Below are 21,794 nucleotides of genomic sequence, written 5' to 3' on the forward strand. Positions count from 1 at the left end.
CTCCTTCTCCTAGTTACACAGTCCTCCTCTCCTGCGTAACATAGGGAGAGTACAGTGAAACAATGGGTGTGTTATGTCAGAATGGAACAAGACTGTGGTATTGTGTTCAAGGTTATGTGTTATACTTGAGGTACTTCCCTCCACTGTCAGCTCAGACTACATCGGTTTGAAACTTATCTACCTAATTCACCGAACCGCCATTACCTTGGATAAAGTTGTTTCCGCAAGATTTATCATTCAAACGCACACAATAATCAGAGTGACTGAAACCCCCTGACAAGCACCAGTGAACTTCATACATAGACGACCATGGGTTCAATTATTATATTTTCGCCTCATTACGTCACGAAATTGTGTTGGAGTCTCATGAAATATAAACTTGTCTTCCTATGACGACGAGAACTCCACACCAGTCAACCATGTTTCTATGCTAACAAATCCTAACGCACGTCGACCTCAGATGTAGCCCTACCTCTCGTCCAACCAACCGAGCAGACGTCAAGCGTTCGTTTCATTCAGGCAAAGGCCACTTGCGCGGGTCTGCTTGTATGGTAGTCTTTGCAAAACGGGCGTACAGTTTACTCGCAATGGCTAAATATCTCGTGGATTACCAGGCACCGGTATGGGCACAGAAGCTAAAAAATGTTCCAAAGCATAAGGTGGAGGTAAGTGAATAATTTCTGGTCCTTTTGATAGAATTAGTATGAGCCCATATTCGTTAAGATATGCGAGACTGACAGGGATCGATCGATATTATAAGTGAAAAACTGAGCCCAGCTACTACAACCAGCGCAGACATCGCCTCGTGGGTTCTGTCAATACTGCAACGTCTTCAGATGACACTCAGATAAGCCTTGGTCTGTCATAATCTTGCATGCTGACAGAACGATTCCTGGTGGCGTTCTTCCACACAATGATGTGTCAGTCAGCGCGTTCTTACTGCGAGATCTCGGCATGGGTTCAAGGTCCGAGCTGGTCACCTTAACCTTCCGGTTTTCGTAAGAGTTGACCAAATGGTCTTTTGAAGTCCACAGTTGGACCAGACTGTTTATGGGTCATCGTGCCCTGATGATGACCGTTTGTATACCCTATCAACCCCGGGTATATGTGGGTAGTTCACACCCTGTAACAAACAAGCTGCCGCTGTTAGAAAAAACCGGTTCTTTGTCACATTTTATGACAAAGCTGAATAAGGGAAAGTCGGGTGACAATTTGATACAAATACTATTCTTTAAAATGATGGAAACCATAGGTTTCGTCTGTTCTCCGTAAATGCTGTAAAACGTATACATCGTGGGGTCGAAAAGGGATTTGAACCGAAAAAAGCCTGACTTGTGTCTCAAACATATATCCCATCACATCCCTCCCCATCATACATACACATGGACACTCCCGTTATCAACCCTCGATATTGAGATATAATCGGAGAGATCTATTGTGATGTGCATAGTTAACGTTGAGATATGTTCACTTGTTCATCTAAAACAATATATACACTTGTATTCATTAGTTTGTAAACTGACATTCAAATTATTTGTACATCACAGGGTCTCAGAGGCCTTTCTTGTTAAAAATGTGATGTGACTTATAAATTATAGTATTACGCTGAAAACGTGTTTTGATCTACATAGTTACACAGTGGAAATGTGTAAAACAAACGCCAGGAAATAACAACTTATCATTTTCCGGCATGCATGACATCTGACTACAGCAGGCATGAAATATCCATTGTAATATGCCCCGGGCTCCCACAAATGACATGACGCAAATAGAACTGTTGAATTATTGTGTCAGTGGTAATGCCCACATCAGTTTTGTTGAGCTGTGTAATGGCGTTGTAGTGTGTTTGTTGTTGTTGTTGTGTGTGCGTGCGTGTGTGCGTGCGCGTGCGTGCGTGTGGAACCAATTTATCGAGCCTAGCCTGTGGTATTGCTTGAATACTGGTGGAAGAGCAACATCCGACACCTTCCAGTGTACTGTCAATGTACATGATTTCCCAAATGTTTTTTCTACATTTGCATTGCTATTTAAACGTTTGACAGATGCATTAAGCCCATACTTTAATATTTCAATTGTACCGACCTGCTAGGGAACAACGATAAGTATAGGTAACACGCTGCAGAACATGATGAATGGGGAAAGAGACATAACTTAGATTTTGTTCGAAATATACAACTCGATTGAACACAATGACATGGTCTCTTGCGATGTGGAATCCCGGTAATTTGGATGGCACTGTACCCATGGCAACCATCCATTACATTAATACGCACTAAATGTAGGATCACCATTATGGTAATGAATTCTAGAGTACCCAAGCCGCCTTGTTCAAAGCAAGAAGCGAAAACAAATCCCCAGTAGTGGACGGCCATAAACTGTTTGATGTTCTTAATGGAACCACAATGCACTGTGATTCAGGAGCGGGTAACACGGGCAACAATGTTTCGATTTCAGATAATTGAAACTTGGGCCAGATCTATAGGGATGTTTGTTGTAGATGAGTTGACTCAGTGGTGCATTCCCCAAACTGTGACAGCGCACCTGTCATAAAACCCACCCCACGACATTACACTGATTCTAACGAGAACTCTCACAGAGAGTCCCTCACCGGAAATGTGAAAAAACCTCCTCCATTTAGCAAAACGTGTATGACAAAGTGCCCTCCCCAACCCCCTTCCCCGCCTTTAATGGTGGGTCCCATACACAAACCATTGATCTTCCACAATGGCCGTGGCGTGAAAGCATCACACACAACGGGGACGGACGGGAGCTCAGCCATGCGTGTAAACTGTAAACAGAAACCAATTGGAGGGCTGGTCGGTCGCACATTGAGTCGAACACGAAAATCCATACACGACTAGATTCTATCTAACCACACTGATTCGCGCCTATTCACTACAAACCTGGGACCTTACATGGCAATACTCCGAGTATATTATATTCATAGACCTCGGGCCAGATACAAATGATTATATGGTATACACCCAAGGCACACAAGGCCCAGCTCAGCAATTCAGACGAAGCAGGCCTTTGACTTGCTCCCCTACCAGTCTCGACCCACCACCCCACTTAAACTAGCCTAGTGTATACATAATTAATAATAATAATGTGTCCATTTATATAGCGCCAAACTCCACACTAGGTATGCTCATAGCGCTAACAATCAAGGCCATTATTACCCCGGATAACCCAAGCTGCCTGTTAGGCGCTAGAAGGTTATAGTCATATGACTTTTTTCCACCGGGTACCCATTTTCCTGCTGGGTGAACAGAGACAATTTTGAACAAACTCACTTGCCTAAGGTGAGACCACATGTGTCACATGTGCTTCGTTGTGGGGCAGGACTCAAGTCCTAGAAACTCTCAGGAGTCAAGCTGCCAAACACGGTCACCCATCCAAGGACTCTCCGAGCTCGACGCTGCTTAACTTCACCGATTTGTGACCTGAGCTTTAAGCACAGGACCACGCGCCACAACCATTACAGATATTTTCATATCTTGATCATTATATGACCTTTCCTTTATTCACAATGAGATACACACAGTGACAATCGGAAAATGGCACTTCAGTGACAGTCTTGCAGTAACTGGATAAATTTGAAAAAATGGTGTTTACGCATGAGTAATTTGGTAAATACAGCCGTCTTAACTCCATATATTTAGACACACTATTAAGAGGGGGCACTCGTGCTATATATCAGTTTCACAAAATGATCACCAGTACTGGTCTGGTTGTAGACTGAGGTTAACCCATTTCCCCTTATAGTTGCCGAGGTATGGCCTTCTACAGACAGGTCACAAGAACTTTTGTTGCTGAGTATATGTTGAAATTTTGCTAAATGAAGTTATTTTATAGTTTTTATGTATAGCTTATATTTTGAAATTGTTATTTTATGCAGTAAGATGTGAAAATATAGAAAAAGGTCAAATGAAAATATACGACCAAATGTTACCAAACAGTCTGAGGAACAATACGCACGATTATAGTATCATATATGGAGGTGGAATTATCTTCTACGAAGAACATATCTTCCTAGCAGTAAACATCATAAACATAGATAATGAATGTATTTTAGACTCGGGAATTTATGCGCTTCCATAGCAACGTGCTCGGTGGCTCTGCTGCAACTAGCACTCATGAACCCTACAACACACGTGCACAATAAAACTGGTATACGCTTTAAGAGCTGCTGCTGCGATACGCCGCCTGTAAATGGGTTAGACACCGATACAGGCAGCTTCCTCCTGTACCGGCCTCTAGACGAACTGTATGTGTCTGTAGATGTGACACACAAAGGAGATCGAAGAATGTAATGTTTCCATGTCGCCTATTTCGATTAGAGAGTCGTTACACTTACAGAACAACCATACTTTATTAACGAGCTATTTTATTGGTTTTGCATGTGCTACTGTAGTGGACAGTATATTCTGTTTGTAGAGTCGTCACATTCGGAAATGTTTTAAATTCGATCTGTCAGGTATTAATTTTAAATGCAATACAATTCTACTAATACTGTTAAATGCAATAAGACCCTTGACGATCCGGGTTAGAATTTGTCTTCAGCTACACTATGCTTGTCGTAAGAGGCGACTAACGGCATCGGGTGGTCAGTACTTTTGGGGAGTTCAGTTCCATCCGGGATTCGAACCCACGCCACACTCAGCCACTGTGGCTTCAACAACTGACTTTGTGTGCTGGCGATAAGGTGCCTGACTCTGAGGGTTTGGGTTCGAATCCCGGATGGAACTCAACTCCAAAAAATACACTAAACGCCCAAAGAAACGTTACCCTACTGCCTAAATGACAGAGGTACCTATCTTCAGCTGGCATTGTGATGCGTGGACGACCACTTCTTAGTCTGTCTACGGTGACCCCAGTCTGTCTGAAGCCCTGAATAAATCTTATAACCGTGATACGGTGGCATCCGAGGGCGTTGGCAACAGCATTGTATGTCGACCCCATCTGCACCATCCCAATGGCTCTTTTTCTGTCTTCAGCTGTTACTCGTGGTATATTTCTCGTATCTGTGTATCATATCATGTATTCTAGGCTCTCTTCATACCCTATAGAATCATTCTACATGTGAAATGGATGCAAATACTGCTTGAATATTGCTGCGTTTTGGCGATTGATATTGCAGTGTGTAAACAGAGAATGGAAAAAATGTTACTTTGCAAGCAAAAATGTTAACAAAGATAATTTTAGATGTTCTAAACATTCTTTTCACAATATCAAAGACACGATTTCTCGAAACTGAGTTTGACAATTTGAAACAGCTGAATTTTTAACTCAACTGCTTTTTTAAGATAAAAAGCCCAAACAACTTAAGTAATCTATCCACAAAACTCAAATTGTGTACTACGTTTGAGTTGAATATCAATTTCAGTTCATTCTGGGAAATGCATTTTCTCAAGTTTGAGTAAAAACTCTAATTTAAGTCAAAACTCAGACTTAAGTTTGTTTCGAGAAATCGGGGCCTGATGTGGTGGACAGTCACTAAATGTCTGACAGTCACGCGCCTGCATGATGTTATCCAGGACAACGTTGACGTTTACCTCTGTGGCGACTCACAAGGTCGACAAGAGCGTGATTCATCTTCAGTGCTCTTTCCTCCTCTTGTAAAACAACCATTTATAACAGAACTATGTCAAGCAGAAAATCCCCTGATGACTGTATCGTGTCTTCATGAATTTGCTTCAGGATATATATTTAAACGCAAATATTTGATAGCAGCTCTATTTTCTCTTTGTCCGTCCCGAGAGCAAGTGAAAGGGTAGCAATGTTTAAGCCTATGTTGTAATCTTGACGACGTCGTTAACACCCAACCACATTAGATACAGACGGTGGATGACTGTACAGTTATTTCAAGACGTTTAAAGCAAATAATAACTTGTCCATAAAAAGTATCATGTGTATAGTAACATATGCTATACCTGGAATGCACTTTCTCAGTCAAGTGGAAGTTTCGCTGGCTGAGAGGGTTAGATTGCTGACTTTGTGTGCTGGCGACTAAGTGCCTGAGTCGAAGAGTGAGGGTTCGAATCCCGGATGGTACTGACGAAAGTACAAGAATCTGTACTTACTGAGAAAGTGTAATCCCAAATATCACATGTATTACATTTGACCACTTTCTGAATGGCATTGTATATTCATGATATGTGCCGGTCGTCAGATACAAGAGGTACTTTGTGAGGTTTTCACGACGCTGTCAGACAACAAACAAACACTTACTTATGGAAATATCGGTGTAGGCGTTACTTTGGAATCTGTTTCATACGAAGATTGAGACTGCGTTGATATTTTACATATCTAATGTTTTAGCGTGAGTTAAAGGTAGATTTTCTCAGGATATGTATATAAGAAAATCATGAGCATACGGCAAGCAGTCTTGGCTCACAGGCATATTCAACCTAGATAGTCTCTTTAAGTATTGAGAATAAATTTGACTTTTTCATCCTTATTTCTTTACTTTCAGACATGTTTACTTAACACAGCACATCATAACCCTTAAAAATAGTTAAGAAGGCTAGTGAGAGTCATATCAACATCTGGGATTCATTTTCACACAGTTAATAAAGTTTCCAGTTGTAAAAGATTACGGTGTATTTTGAAAGGAAGTATGATGTTTTAGTGTACAACCGGTCGCCGTGAGCAATATCTGACACAGTGCAGTCACACCTTGGTTTTGAACACCAACAAAATGGTTCATTGCGTAGGAAAATTAGTTTTATCCTTTTTTTTAAATGAAAAGGGGATTTATTGTATATCCTCTTTGCTGATACAACTCAAGTGCATGTGGACTCCGGACTAGGCTCCCAGGTTATTGCCTGTCGTTGTACCGTCCTTATATTCCGAGAGTTAGACTGGGGCGTCTCTAATAGGAACCACGTGTCATACGATATGGAGAGTTATCACATTACCGGACGTTAACTCAGTTCTAATACAGTCTGTATCTGTAACCAAGTACAGCATAACATAACAGTAAACAGTCTCATTTAACTACCAGAGGTTAACCCACAGGTCTGCACCCCGTATTTAAACAAATAATGACGTCAAATAGGAATATGAATATGAATCACGTAAAGGTATCAATTTCCGGATAATTCCATCAAAGGAGGATTCCATCAAAAACAGACATTTGGTCGTGTCTCAGTAAGAGCTGAGAAACCTGATTCGTGATGAGTTACACGAAATGTATCCATAGTGAAATATACCTGCGTTTTCTACTGCTTAAATGAACCCTTTATAACGCCCAATAGAATCAACAATGAAGTGACAAATTGTGAAATGTAAACATGTGCAGTATACCTTATGGTTACCCACTGGTCCGTCCAACAGTCACTGAACCACATTATTTTCCCTACTGCCGATCCCTCCCCGCAGTGCTAAAGCCCTAAATGAAGCAAGTCTAGATTTCCTCAGGTTCATGTTCTGAATCTCTGATCTCCCTGGGGCTCCTTTTCAATGTAAATGGGAATATTTGTTACAATCAAAACTACATATATTCAGAGACTAAGCTTTAGTCTAGTTAGCCCTCAGCCCTATCGTTTCCAGACGCGAACAGGAACATTCATTGGTCATCAGGTCATGGCGAAACCCAAGGTTGTTTATATACTATTAGGGAGTCAAGTCTCCAACTCGCTAGCCGACCAGTCTGCGTAATATATATGAGAAATCTATATTTATTTATAATTCATGAATACGAGATCCATAATATCCTGTCACGATATACATTGACGGTCCTCCGTCGATAGTTGGACAATAGTCCGTCTCCCAGATCGTTGAGAACAACTTAAGAACTCCAAATCAAGCCAAGAATGGTGATAGATAGCAAGTCTAGAATTCTCAGGTCTCACACTAGGCATTGGCCTGGGCTCCATTTGGAGTTTACTTTATATGTGTGTGCGTGCGTGTGTGTGTGTTCGTGTGAGTGTGTGCTTATGTGCTTGTGTCTGTTTGTCTGAGTGTATGCGTGTGTGTCTCTGAATATGTATAACACCATTATGTTTCTAAGACTAAATTGTACTTTAGTTCAGTAACAACAATCGTGGATGTTGGTATATATGGATTCCCCCTCGTTATCAAGACTAAGATACCTGCATATGTACATATTAAGAAAGGAGGTTGTATTGCCGAATTGCCTACAATCCCCCTCTTCGGGGAACTTTCGCTAAATCCGGAATTCTATTTGTTCAGTGTTGAGCACCTGTAATAGAAAACATGTTTCCATATCAAAATGTGATATGATGGCTAATATAGATGAATATAACTTCATGATTCGTCTCGCAAATTTAAATATCAAATGCAACAGAACCTACATCATCGTACCCATCGTCTTTGTCGTCGTTACCATTATCATTAAAGACCATGCAATGAAACTGTGGATATTCATGTACTGTAGGCCATGTGGCCCGTGATATGGTAATATCCAATCTGAATGTAACATAAACCAGCTGTAGCCACGCTCTGCTCACGCCTGAGAAGGTAATAACACTACACACTCGCACCTAGACTAAGGCTTAGTCTCTGAATATATATAATTTTGATAGTAACAAACAAGCCCATTTATATTGAAAAGGAGCCCCAGGGAGACCAGAGGAAATCTAGACTTGCTTCATTTAAGGCTTTAGCACTGCAGAGAGGGCTTGGCAGTAGGGAAAATGATGTGGTTCCGGGACTGTGAGACAGACTAACTCGCACCCAGCATCAGGATGTAGACATGGTCGGGGAACTCCACACATGTATCGGTTCTGCAACAGCCGCTACCACTTTGGTTTAATCAGCATGCCGGCTTCACGCTGAGCACCAGCAAAACTCTTTCATTAGCACAGTACATGGCGTGTGGAGAACGTCTTCTTCTACTTCTGTGTGGGTGTGAGGTTAGCTGAATGTTGATTACATACCGGCGTTGATTACTGGCAATACCAAGTACGGACCACAATCCTCTGATCCAACTAATCCCACGCTGCTTCAATAATGCAGATTTGTACCTGCCCCAGTGTGGGAAATAGCCACTAGCCCGCTAGCCCGTGGCTAGCAAAAATCCACTCGGGTCCGTAAATCTCCACAGTCACTGGCCCGACTGGCTAGTGAATTTTCATGAGGCCATTTTGTAAATATATCACTCTCTCCGACTTGTTATAATACACTTTTAAATCATGCAAGATTATGGCCAGATAAATATGTTCATCATATTAAAGTAGCTTCATGTCGACAATATTTTATTCTCATCTATTTTTGTAATCTTTTGCTTAATTTCTACACCCAATTTCGGGCTAGTGAAATTATTTTGTGGGCAAGTAGGTTTCAGGCATAGCTAGACCGACTGCATAATTTGGAAACTATTTCGCACACTCCCTGCACCAGTCATCTCGACCATCTCATATCTGTAACATTGTCACCTTCACGTGTCGATTCCCAAACTGAAACGCGACGGTTAAGCAGAAATAACAGTGAAAAACTATAAACATAAGATTTACAAATATCATCATACATGAATATCTGCATCTGATTGACTCAGAATCTATTCTTGTATACATGAAAGTTCATATAACAGTTATATTTATTATTGTTACCGCTTGAATTGCCGAACTATTGACATTACATTCGCAACATACCAAGAGGCATTCTTTGGATATTTACTACATTTTCTGATAGAAATAGTTCTAGGGTTGATATGGGGTACACTCAATCAGCCGCCTACGTTAAAGCGCTAGATAGTGTATGCTATAGAGTGCACGGAGGAAAGGAGCGCTCTTCTATTATTTTCAATGTACCCCGCTTACAAGCGAGTAACATTTCAATGTACCCCTCTGTCATTGGCTACTCATTTGGTACTTCGTGGTAGTAATTCTTTATCTCGAATTACATTGAATCACGTATGATGTTCGGAAATTACCGATGTTTTGCGAATGCAAATGGATGGAAGGGAGATAACTCTAAATCCCTCGCCCTTCCATTCTCTTCCCACAGAGGTTACTCCTGTCATATCTTCCTACGTAACCTCTGTTCTAATACGGCTCTTTCATGGTGTGAGCGTTCAAGACTCGTGATTGGAGACAATCAGATTTAGTTGTGCAATCAGCGACGTTGTTTCAAAAGTGATCATTCGCAAGGCCTCGGTAATTTCCGTATGCTTCGAGAAAACTAAACCTCTTCCCCTGCGCGATGCGCAAACGTTTCTTCTAGACAGAACTCAGTCATGTTATGGCGGATCAGTGGTGTCTTCATCGCCCTCGTTGACAACGGACAAGCTAGCCATTAAACGTCTTGTATGTAACATCAGCACAAGTCCCCGGCAGATGGGGGATATTTGTGGCCCCACATTTGCTTGTGTTAGTCAAGTTGAATCTAAGTCGATGTAACATGTGTTCTGATTGGATAGAAAGAAGGGAGATAATTCGTGTTGCGATCTTTTGCCGCTAGGGGATTTTACGAGAACCGGGAAATATGGCCGTATTAGAACAGAGGTTACGTAGGAAGATATGACAGGAGTAACCTCTGTGGGAAGAGAATGTCGCCCTTCGGGCTCAGGGAACATAAAGAAACATCGAGGGTACATCAACCCAAGGGCCCTGAGGGACCCGTGAACAACGTATTTATCTTACCGAACACCTTAATGTTCATTGTTTGAAGCACGGGCACAAATCTTTTTGTAGCCACCGCTAGATTTTGCTAGCGTTAGATTTTACCCTTGATGTTTGTTTATGTTCCCCTCGCCCTTCGGGCTCAGGGAACATAAACAAACGCCACGGGTACATCTACCCATGCCCCCATCGTGACCAGTGAACAACTTATAATATATAATTAGTTTCATATGTGTATATATGTGTGTATGTGTGTGTGTGTGTGTGTGTGTCTGTGTGTGTGTGTGTGTGTGTGCGTGCGTGTGCGTGTGTGTGCGTGCGTGTGCGTGCGTGTGTGTGTGTGTGTGTGTGTGTGTTATTACTGAATAAAACATAGCGATGAAATCACTTCTGCTTTAATCTCAGATACATGTTCATACGATATCGTAACCCTAACGCTATCGTATCCACGGTAACCCGTAACATTCAGTGTGAGTATATTTGACAACTAATGAATATAATGTAATTGCTAAAACCTTTCTCCATAACATCGCAAGATATACAGCATGTCTGACAACTCGTGAACTCACTGTCCGTTTAACATGATCGTTCCTCTAAAGACCCTATAATTAGTTATGAGTACACAATGCCATTTACAGGGTGGTCAATTCGGGATTCGAACCCACACCCTCGAGTCAGGCACCTAGTCGCCAGCACACAAAGTCAGCCTTCTTACCCACTCAGCCACCGATCCTTCCAGAAGAGTGGAAAGTGTGGGTTCGAATTCTGGATGGGGCTAAGCATAATAAAAGTACTACAATTTGTACTTTACTGAACGTGTAATACAAATTATAACATGTTTCACTATAATTAGTTTTCTTGTTTGAATTGCTAGTACATTGCATTATCCCACTATAGGCAGATTTCAAAGAGTGCCATACGACATGTCTATCAAAAGGTGGCATCATAAACTAAAAGGAACGGCCACCAGTAACACTGGCACCCCACATATTATACTGAACCGTCGAACCTCGTCTGGTACTTTCTAGAATTTCATAAATATTCCCCCTGTTGTAAAAGCACACCTCAAACCCGACTACGTTTTGGAAGCAGGTGTGTAACACATATATCCTGTTACTGGTTAATCAAGCAATGAGGGGCTATTTCCGTGGGGGAAAACATGGTTAAAGGAAAAGTGTTTATATAGGATGACGGTCGCTTTAACCAAATATTTTTACACCGAAAATGATTAACTGACTTAATACCGGATTTTTTTAGTTAAATAGGTAATTATTCAATAGCTGTACATGGTACATTGACTATCATTCGATTATTATGCCCCCGTCTGTCCGTCTGTCTGTCTGTCCGTCCGTACGAAACCGGGAATGTATTCTATCCACTTCTCCACCATAACCGCTCTGTGGAATTCAATGAACTTATACATGGGCTTTCTTGGGACTCTAATGGTGTGCATCTCATATTTTGTTTTTTTATTTTATTGGGTTTTTTTTAAGTTTAGAGACATTTGAACTTAGGTACATTTAGCTGAATTTCTCTATGATGATAGTGTAAATGAGGATGAAGTCTATCCACTTCTCCACAAAAACTGCTCAACAGAATTGAATGAACTTCTACATGTCTTTTGTAGGGACTCTAAAGGTGTGCATTTCATAATATTTTATGCAATTTCTTAATTTTGTCACTTTTACAGATGTTTGAACTTATTTGAATTTTGTTCTATTCAGCCAGTGTTCGTTCAATCCAACAGGAGTTTACGTTATCCACTTCTCCTCAAAAACTACTTTATGGAATTCATTTAGATTACACATGTGCTTTATAGGGACTCTAAAGGTGTGCATCTCATATTTTGATTTTGTATTTATTTATTTTCCAATTTTAATGCCGTTTGAACTTAGATAAATTTTGTTGAATTTCTCTCTGAATATAGTGTTGTAGGGGGTGAAGTCTATCCACTTCTCCACAAAAGCTGCTCAACAGAATTGATTGAGCTTCTACGTGTGTTTCATTGGAACTCTAAAGGTGTGCATCTCATACCTTGTTTGATTTTGTATTTTGTTTATTTTTCCAATTTTTATGCCGTTTGAACTTACATAAATTTTGTTGAATTTATCTCTGAATATAGTGTTGTAGGGGGTGAAGTCTATCCACTTCTCCACAAAAGCTGCTCAACAGAATTGATTGAGCTTCTACGTGTGTTTCTTTGGCACTCTAAAGGTGTGCATCTCATACCTTGTTCATCCAATTTCTTGGGGGGTGTACTTTATCCACTTCTCCTCAAAAACCACTGCAGGGGGTGTACTTTATCCACTTCTCCTCAAAAACCACTGCACAAAACTCATTTAGCTTACATATGTCTTTTATAGAGACTCTAAAGGTGTGCATCTCATATTTTGTTTTTGTATTTTATAGGTTTTTTTTGTATGTTTAGAAACATTTGAACTTAGACAAAGTTTGTTGAATTTCTCTCTGATGATAGTGAAATAGGGGATTACGTCTTTCCACTTCTCCACAAAAACTGCTTAACAGAATTGATTCAGCTTATACATGTGTTTCATTGAGACTCGAAAGGTGTGTACTCAGTGTAGGGAACTCTTCCTACAGCAGCGGGGGCATCCGTCGATAGTCGGACAATAGTCCGTCTCCCAGATCGTTGAGAACGACTTAAGAACTTCAAATCAAGCCGAGAATGATGAAAAGAAAGTCTAGAATTCTCAGGTCTCACACTAGGCATTGGCCTGGGCTCCATTTGGAGTTTACTTTATATGTGTGTGCGTGCGTGTGTGTGTGTTCGTGTGAGTGTGTGCTTATGTGTTTGTGTCTGTTTGTCTGAGTGTGTGCGTGTGTGTCTGTGAATATGTATAACGCCATTATGTTTCTAAAACTAAATTGTACTTTAGTTCAGTAACAACAATCGTGGATGTTGGTTTATATGGATTCCCCTGATTATCAAGACTAAGATACCTGCATATGTACATATGAACAAAGGATGTTGCGTTGCCTAATTGCCTATAATCCCCCTCTTCGGGGAACTTTCCGCTAAATCCGGAATTCTATTTGTTCAATGTTGAGCACCTGTAATAGAAAACATGTTTCCATATCAAAATGTGATTTGATGGCTAATATAGATGAATATATCTTCATGATTCGTCTCGCAAATTTAAATATCAAATGCAACAGAACCTACATCATCGTCGTCATCGTGTTTGTCGTCGTCAGCATTATCATGAAAGACCATGCAATGAAACTGTGGATATTCATGTACTGTAGGTGACCCGTGATATGGTCATATCCAATCTGAATGTAACAAAACCCAGGCGTAGCCACGCTCTGCTCACGCCTGAGAAGTTAATAACACTACACACTCGCACCTAGACTAAGGCTTAGTCTCTGAATATATATAATTTTGATAGTAACAAACAAGCCAATTTATATTGAAAAGGGAGACCAGAGATTCAGAACCTGAGGAAATCTAGACTTGCTTTGTTTAGGGCTTTAGCACTGCAGAGAGGGCTTGGCAGTAGGGAAAATGATGTGGTTCCGGGACTGTGAGACAGACTAACTCGCACCCCGCATCAGGATGTAGACATGGTCGGCGAACTCCACACATGTATCGGTTCTGCAACAGCCGCTACCAGTTTGGTTTAATCAGCATGCCGGCTTCACGCTGAGCACCAGCAAAACTCTTACTCTTATCAATCTGCCTGTTTCGCAAGCACACGTGTATGCAGGGTTAAACCTTGCCTAAACAAAGTTTCAGTGTATGATTTGGTATAGTTGAATAGGTAATTATTCAATAGCTGTACATGGTACATTGACTATCATTCGATTATTACTTGTGTTTATCGCTGACTTGGTTGACACATGTCATTGTATCCCAATTGCGTAGATCGATGTTCATGCTGTTGATCACCGGACTGTCTGGTCCAGACTCAGCGTTAAGCACCAATCAATCAGTCAGTTCTTGTACATTAGCATATCACCTATATTATAGCTGGAATATTGCTGAGTGGGGTTAAACTACAAACACAATTAACTGAAGTGCCACAAGGTAGAAACCTCTAAAGACATCCTATACGTATTATATATATATATCCACAGAGCACATTTCAACACCCGTGTCTTTCCGATCATCTCCTCAATCACCACTCACGTCTTCTTGGCATGGGTAGCTAATGCTGTTTTCGTGGAGTTACTTGGGGTCTTCTTGGTATGGGTCGCTAATGCTGTTTTCCTGGAGTTACTTGGGGTCTTCTTGGTATGGGTCGCTAATGCTGTTTTCCTGGAGTTACTTGGGGTCTTCTTGGTATGGGTCGCTAATGCTGTTTTCCTGGAGTTACTTGGAGTCTTCTTGGTATGGGTAGCTAATGCTGTTTTCCTGGAGTTACTGGGAGTCTTCTTGGCATGGGTCGCTAATGCTGTTTTCCTGGAGTTACTTGGAGTCTTCTTGGCATGGGTAGCTAATGCTGTTTTCCTGGAGTTACTTGGAGTCTTCTTCGCATGGGTCGCTAATGCTGTTTTCGTGGAGTTACTGGGAGTCTTCTTGGCATGGGTAGCTAATGCTGTTTTCGTGGAGTTACTGGGAGTCTTCTTGGCATGGTTAGCTAATGATGTTTTCGTGGAGTTACTTGGAGTCTTCTTGGCATGGGTAGCTAATGCTGTTTTCGTGGAGTTACTTGGAGTCTTCTTGGTATAGGTCGCTAATGCTGTTTTCCTGGTAGTTACTTGGAGTATTCTTGGCATGGGTAGCTAATGCTGTTTTCGTGGAGTTACTTGGAGTCTTCTTGGCATGGGTCGCTAATGCTGTTTTCGTGGAGTTACTTGGAGTATTCTTGGCATGGGTAGCTAATGCTGTTTTCGTGGAGTTACTGGGAGTCTTCTTGGCATGGGTAGCTAATGCTGTTTTCGTGGAGTTACTTGGAGTCTTCTTGGCATGGGTAGCTAATGCTGTTTTCCTGGAGTTACTTGGAGTCTTCTTGGTATGGGTCGCTAATGCTGTTTTCCTGGAGTTACTGGGAGTCTTCTTGGTATGGTTAGCTAATGCTGTTTTCCTGGAGTTACTTGGAGTCTTCTTGGTATGGTTAGCTAATGCTGTTTTCCTGGAGTTACTTGGAGTATTCTTGGCAAGGGTAGCTAATGCTGTTTTCCTGGAGTTACTTGGGGTCTTCTTGGTATGGGTCGCTAATGCTGTTTTCCTGGAGTTACTTGGAGTATTCTTGGCAAGGGTAGCTAATGCTGTTTTCCTGGAGTTACTTGGAGTCTTCTTGGCATGGGTAGCTAATGCTGTTTTCCTGGAGTTACTTGGAGTCTTCTTGGCATGGGTAGCTAATGCTGTTTTCGTGGAGTTACTTGGAGTATTCTTGGCATGGGTAGCTAATGCTGTTTTCGTGGAGTTACTTGGAGTATTCTTGGTATGGGTCGCTAATGCTGTTTTCCTGGAGTTACTTGGAGTATTCTTGGCAAGGGTAGCTAATGCTGTTTTCCTGGAGTTACTTGGAGTCTTCTTGGTATGGGTCGCTAATGCTGTTTTCCTGGAGTTACTTGGAGTATTCTTGGCATGGGTAGCTAATGCTGTTTTCGTGGAGTTACTTGGAGTCTTCTTGGTATGGGTAGCTAATGCTGTTTTCGTGGAGTTACTTGGAGTATTCTTGGCACGGGTAGCTAATGCTGTTTTCCTGGAGTAACTTGGAGTCTTCTTGGTATGGGTAGCTAATGCTGTTTTCCTGGAGTTACTTGGGGTCTTCTTGGTATGGGTCGCTAATGCTGTTTTCCTGGAGTTACTTGGAGTCTTCTTGGTATGGGTAGCTAATGCTGTTTTCCTGGAGTTACTTGGGGTCTTCTTGGTATGGGTCGCTAATGCTGTTTTCCTGGAGTTACTTGGAGTATTCTTGGCAAGGGTAGCTAATGCTGTTTTCCTGGAGTTACTTGGAGTCTTCTTGGCATGGGTAGCTAATGCTGTTTTCCTGGAGTTACTTGGAGTCTTCTTGGCATGGGTAGCTAATGCTGTTTTCGTGGAGTTACTTGGAGTATTCTTGGCATGGGTAGCTAATGCTGTTTTCGTGGAGTTACTTGGAGTATTCTTGGCACGGGTAGCTAATGCTGTTTTCCTGGAGTAACTTGGAGTCTTCTTGGTATGGGTAGCTAATGCTGTTTTCCTGGAGTTACTTGGAGTCTTCTTGGTATGGGTCGCTAATGCTGTTTTCCTGGAGTTACTTGGAGTCTTCTTGGTATGGTTAGCTAATGCTGTTTTCCTGGAGTTACTTGGAGTCTTCTTGGTATGGTTAGCTAATGCTGTTTTCCTGGAGTTACTTGGAGTATTCTTGGCATGGGTAGCTAATGCTGTTTTCCTGGAGTTACTTGGGGTCTTCTTGGTATGGGTCGCTAATGCTGTTTTCCTGGAGTTACTTGGAGTATTCTTGGCATGGGTCGCTAATGCTGTTTTCCTGGAGTTACTTGGAGTCTTCTTGGTATGGGTAGCTAATGCTGTTTTCCTGGAGTTACTTGGAGTCTTCTTGGTATGGGTAGCTAATGCTGTTTTCCTGGAGTTACTTGGAGTATTCTTGGCATGGGTCGCTAATGCTGTTTTCCTGGAGTTACTTGGAGTCTTCTTGGTATGGGTCGCTAATGCTGTTTTCCTGGAGTTACTTGGAGTATTCTTGGCATGGGTCGCTAATGCTGTTTTCCTGGAGTTACTTGGAGTATTCTTGGCATGGGTAGCTAATGCTGTTTTCGTGGAGTTACTTGGAGTCTTCTTGGTATGGGTCGCTAATGCTGTTTTCCTGGAGTTACTTGGAGTCTTCTTGGTATGGGTCGCTAATGCTGTTTTCGTGGAGTTACTTGGAGTCTTCTTGGTATGGGTCGCTAATGCTGTTTTCCTGGAGTTACTTGGAGTCTTCTTGGTATGGTTAGCTAATGCTGTTTTCCTGGAGTTACTTGGAGTCTTCTTGGTATGGTTAGCTAATGCTGTTTTCCTGGAGTTACTTGGAGTATTCTTGGCATGGGTAGCTAATGCTGTTTTCCTGGAGTTACTTGGGGTCTTCTTGGTATGGGTCGCTAATGCTGTTTTCCTGGAGTTACTTGGAGTCTTCTTGGTATGGGTCGCTAATGCTGTTTTCCTGGAGTTACTTGGAGTATTCTTGGCATGGGTAGCTAATGCTGTTTTCCTGGAGTTACTTGGGGTCTTCTTGGTATGGGTAGCTAATGCTGTTTTCCTGGAGTTACTTGGAGTCTTCTTGGCATGGGTCGCTAATGCTGTTTTCCTGGAGTTACTTGGAGTCTTCTTGGTATGGGTCGCTAATGCTGTTTTCCTGGAGTTACTTGGAGTATTCTTGGTATGGGTAGCTAATGCTGTTTTCCTGGAGTTACTTGGAGTCTTCTTGGTATGGGTCGCTAATGCTGTTTTCCTGGAGTTACTTGGAGTATTCTTGGCATGGGTAGCTAATGCTGTTTTCCTGGAGTTACTTGGAGTCTTCTTGGTATGGGTAGCTAATGCTGTTTTCCTGGAGTTACTTGGAGTCTTCTTGGTATGGGTCGCTAATGCTGTTTTCCCGGAGTTACTTGGAGTATTCTTGGCATGGGTAGCTAATGCTGTTTTCCTGGAGTTAATTGGGTCTTCTTGGTATGGGTCGCTAATGCTGTTTTCCTGGAGTTACTTGGAGTATTCTTGGCATGGGTAGCTAATGCTGTTTTCCTGGAGTTACTTGGGGTCTTCTTGGTATGGGTAGCTAATGCTGTTTTCCTGGAGTTACTTGGAGTATTCTTGGCATGGGTCGCTAATGCTGTTTTCGTGGAGTTACTTGGAGTCTTCTTGGCATGGGTAGCTAATGCTGTTTTCCTGGAGTTACTTGGAGTCTTCTTGGCATGGGTAGCTAATGCTGTTTTCGTGGAGTTACTTGGAGTATTCTTGGCATGGGTCGCTAATGCTGCTTTCGGGGAGTTACTTGGAGTCTTCTTGGTATGGGTAGCTAATGCTGTTTTCGTGGAGTTACTTGGAGTCTTCTTGGTATGGTTAGCTAATGCTGTTTTCGTGGAGTTACTTGGAGTCTTCTTGGTATGGTTAGCTAATGCTGTTTTCCTGGAGTTACTTGGAGTATTCTTGGCATGGGTAGCTAATGCTGTTTTCCTGGAGTTACTTGGGGTCTTCTTGGTATGGGTCGCTAATGCTGTTTTCCTGGAGTTACTTGGAGTCTTCTTGGCATGGGTCGCTAATGCTGTTTTCCTGGAGTTACTTGGAGTATTCTTGGCATGGGTAGCTAATGCTGTTTTCCTGGAGTTACTTGGGGTCTTCTTGGTATGGGTAGCTAATGCTGTTTTCCTGGAGTTACTTGGGGTCTTCTTGGCATGGGTCGCTAATGCTGTTTTCGGGGAGTTACTTGGAGTCTTCTTGGTATGGGTCGCTAATGCTGTTTTCCTGGAGTTACTTGGAGTATTCTTGGCATGGGTAGCTAATGCTGTTTTCCTGGAGTTACTTGGAGTCTTCTTGGTATGGGTCGCTAATGCTGTTTTCCTGGAGTTACTTGGAGTATTCTTGGCATGGGTAGCTAATGCTGTTTTCCTGGAGTTACTTGGGGTCTTCTTGGTATGGGTAGCTAATGCTGTTTTCCTGGAGTTACTTGGAGTCTTCTTGGTATGGGTCGCTAATGCTGTTTTCCCGGAGTTACTTGGAGTCTTCTTGGTATGGGTAGCTAATGCTGTTTTCCTGGAGTTACTTTGGGTCTTCTTGGTATGGGTCGCTAATGCTGTTTTCCTGGAGTTACTTGGAGTATTCTTGGCATGGGTAGCTAATGCTGTTTTCCTGGAGTTACTTGGGGTCTTCTTGGTATGGGTAGCTAATGCTGTTTTCCTGGAGTTACTTGGAGTCTTCTTGGTATTGGTCGCTAATGCTGTTTTCGTGGAGTTACTTGGAGTCTTCTTGGTATGGTTAGCTAATGCTGTTTTCCTGGAGTTACTTGGGGTCTTCTTGGTATGGGTCGCTAATGCTGTTTTCCTGGAGTTACTTGGGGTCTTCTTGGTATGGGTAGCTAATGCTGTTTTCTTGGAGTTTCTTGGAGTCTTCTTGGTATGGGTAGCTAATGCTGTTTTCCTGGAGTTACTTGGAGTCTTCTTGGCATGGGTAGCTAATGCTGTTTTCGTGGAGTTACTTGGAGTCTTCTTGGTATTGGTAGCTAATGCTGTTTTCCTGGAGTTACTTGGAGTCTTCTTGGTATGGGTAGCTAATGCTGTTTTCCTGGAGTTACTTGGAGTCTTCTTGGTATGGGTCGCTAATGCTGTTTTCCTGGAGTTACTTGGAGTCTTCTTGGTATGGTTAGCTAATGCTGTTTTCCTGGAGTTACTTGGAGTCTTCTTGGTATGGTTAGCTAATGCTGTTTTCCTGGAGTTACTTGGAGTCTACTTGGTATGGTTGGCTAATGCTGTTTTCCTGGAGTTACTTGGGGTCTTCTTGGTATGGGTAGCTAATGCTGTTTTCGTGGAGTTTCTTGGAGTCTTCTTGGTATGGGTAGCTAATGCTGTTTTCCTGGAGTTACTTGGAGTCTTCTTGGTATGGGTCGCTAATGCTGTTTTCGTGGAGTTACTTGGAGTATTCTTGGCATGGGTAGCTAATGCTTTTCTCCTGGAGTTACTTGGGGTCTTCTTGATATGGGTAGCTAATGCTGTTTTCCTGGAGTTACTTGGGGTCTTCTTGGTATGGGTCGCTAATGCTGTTTTCCTGGAGTTACTTGGAGTCTTCTTGGCATGGGTAGCTAATGCTGTTTTCGTGGAGTTACTTGGAGTCTTCTTGGCATGGGTCGCTAATGCTGTTTTCGGGGAGTTACTTGGAGTCTTCTTGGCATGGGTCGCTAATGCTGTTTTCCTGGAGTTACTTGGAGTCTTCTTGGCATGGGTAGCTAATGCTGTTTTCCTGGAGTTACTTGGGGTCTTCTTGGTATGGGTAGCTAATGCTGTTTTCCTGGAGTTACTTGGGGTCTTCTTGGTATGGGTCGCTAATGCTGTTTTCGGGGAGTTACTTGGAGTCTTCTTGGTATGGGTAGCTAATGCTGTTTTCCTGGAGTTACTTGGGGTCTTCTTGGTATGGGTAGCTAATGCTGTTTTCCTGGAGTTACTTGGGGTCTTCTTGGTATGGGTAGCTAATGCTGTTTTCGTGGAGTTACTTTGAGTCTTCTTGGTATGGGTAGCTAATGTTGTTTTCCTGGAGTTACTTGGGGTCTTCTTGGTATGGGTCGCTAATGCTGTTTTCGGGGAGTTACTTGGAGTCTTCTTGGTATGGGTAGCTAATGCTGTTTTCCTGGAGTTACTTGGGGTCTTCTTGGTATGGGTAGCTAATGCTGTTTTCCTGGAGTTACTTGGGGTCTTCTTGGTATGGGTAGCTAATGCTGTTTTCGTGGAGTTACTTTGAGTCTTCTTGGTATGGGTAGCTAATGCTGTTTTCGTGGAGTTACTGGGAGTCTTCTTGGTATGGGTAGCTAATGTTGTTCTTAAGATATCCGGTTACAGATCAACTCAGAGCAACCTTTCGACAACTCTAACCGACCAATGAAAAGACCTTGAACAAATCGACATTGTCCAGTCAGAAAGCAGATTTCACTAGCTATTTTCAAGCATCAAGCATGTGACTTCCATTCCAGACTACTCTTTGAAAAATATTTTGACACAGTTCTAAATTCAAAATTCCAAAACTGAACATTCTAGAACGTGTAACAGATCCCTCGACTGCAATACTTCCCACTGGTATAATGTTAGTCCCACTGAAGGGGGAGATAACCCATGGTACTGACGGAATCAGTGGCACAGCACCTAGCTGATGTTAACCGGTGACACAACCTCTAGGGCAAATGGTGCACCTTGTGAAACTTCTCTCAACTCTTACATAGCGGACTGAATGAAAGATGTTTACATTCTCCACGACTTTAGAACACAAAGCTATGGTGTTTTGAAATTTGAGGTACTCTAACACGATTAGACACCTCTTATTTTAATTATCAAGCCGAGCGATTCATAACAATTAGGCATGTTATACAAGGAATAACTGCCATTCGTATATTGTGATATGGTGTCAAGAAACGATATCGCCCTCTCAAATGTTTACTGGAGTGATATAGACAACATCGACACAACTCAAAATGGCATTACCCCGTTTTTAACAATTGTTTTTCTCATAAAAGCTCCTCCATTGTTTCCAGTAGTGTCTAAGAACCTATGTATTCATTTGATATA

General features: G+C 42.1%; 1 protein-coding gene and 1 long non-coding RNA gene across 2 annotated transcripts in view; one reads left to right on the forward strand and one right to left on the reverse strand.

Annotated features, from left to right (window-relative positions):
- The first annotated feature begins 345 nt into the window (after window positions 1-345).
- LOC124253449 (bifunctional D-cysteine desulfhydrase/1-aminocyclopropane-1-carboxylate deaminase, mitochondrial-like) overlaps window positions 346-21,794 on the forward strand; it is a 37,693-nt gene continuing 16,244 nt past the window's right edge. The window contains exon 1 of the mRNA XM_046687223.1: window positions 346-665. Within this exon, the coding sequence (XP_046543179.1) occupies window positions 549-665 (117 nt within the window). The 5' untranslated portion in view covers window positions 346-548. The remainder of the gene's footprint in view (window positions 666-21,794) is intronic.
- LOC124253450 lies at window positions 11,339-21,708 on the reverse strand. Its single transcript, XR_006892216.1, has 3 exons — window positions 21,696-21,708; window positions 12,886-12,896; window positions 11,339-11,429 (listed from the first exon to the last, which is right to left on the reverse strand). It is a non-coding gene; the product is annotated as an uncharacterized LOC124253450 (long non-coding RNA).

The sequence above is a fragment of the Haliotis rubra genome, unplaced genomic scaffold (assembly GCF_003918875.1).
Source record: "Haliotis rubra isolate DU_JTF1 unplaced genomic scaffold, ASM391887v1 Scf540, whole genome shotgun sequence".
Taxonomy (NCBI): Eukaryota; Metazoa; Mollusca; class Gastropoda; order Lepetellida; family Haliotidae; genus Haliotis; species Haliotis rubra.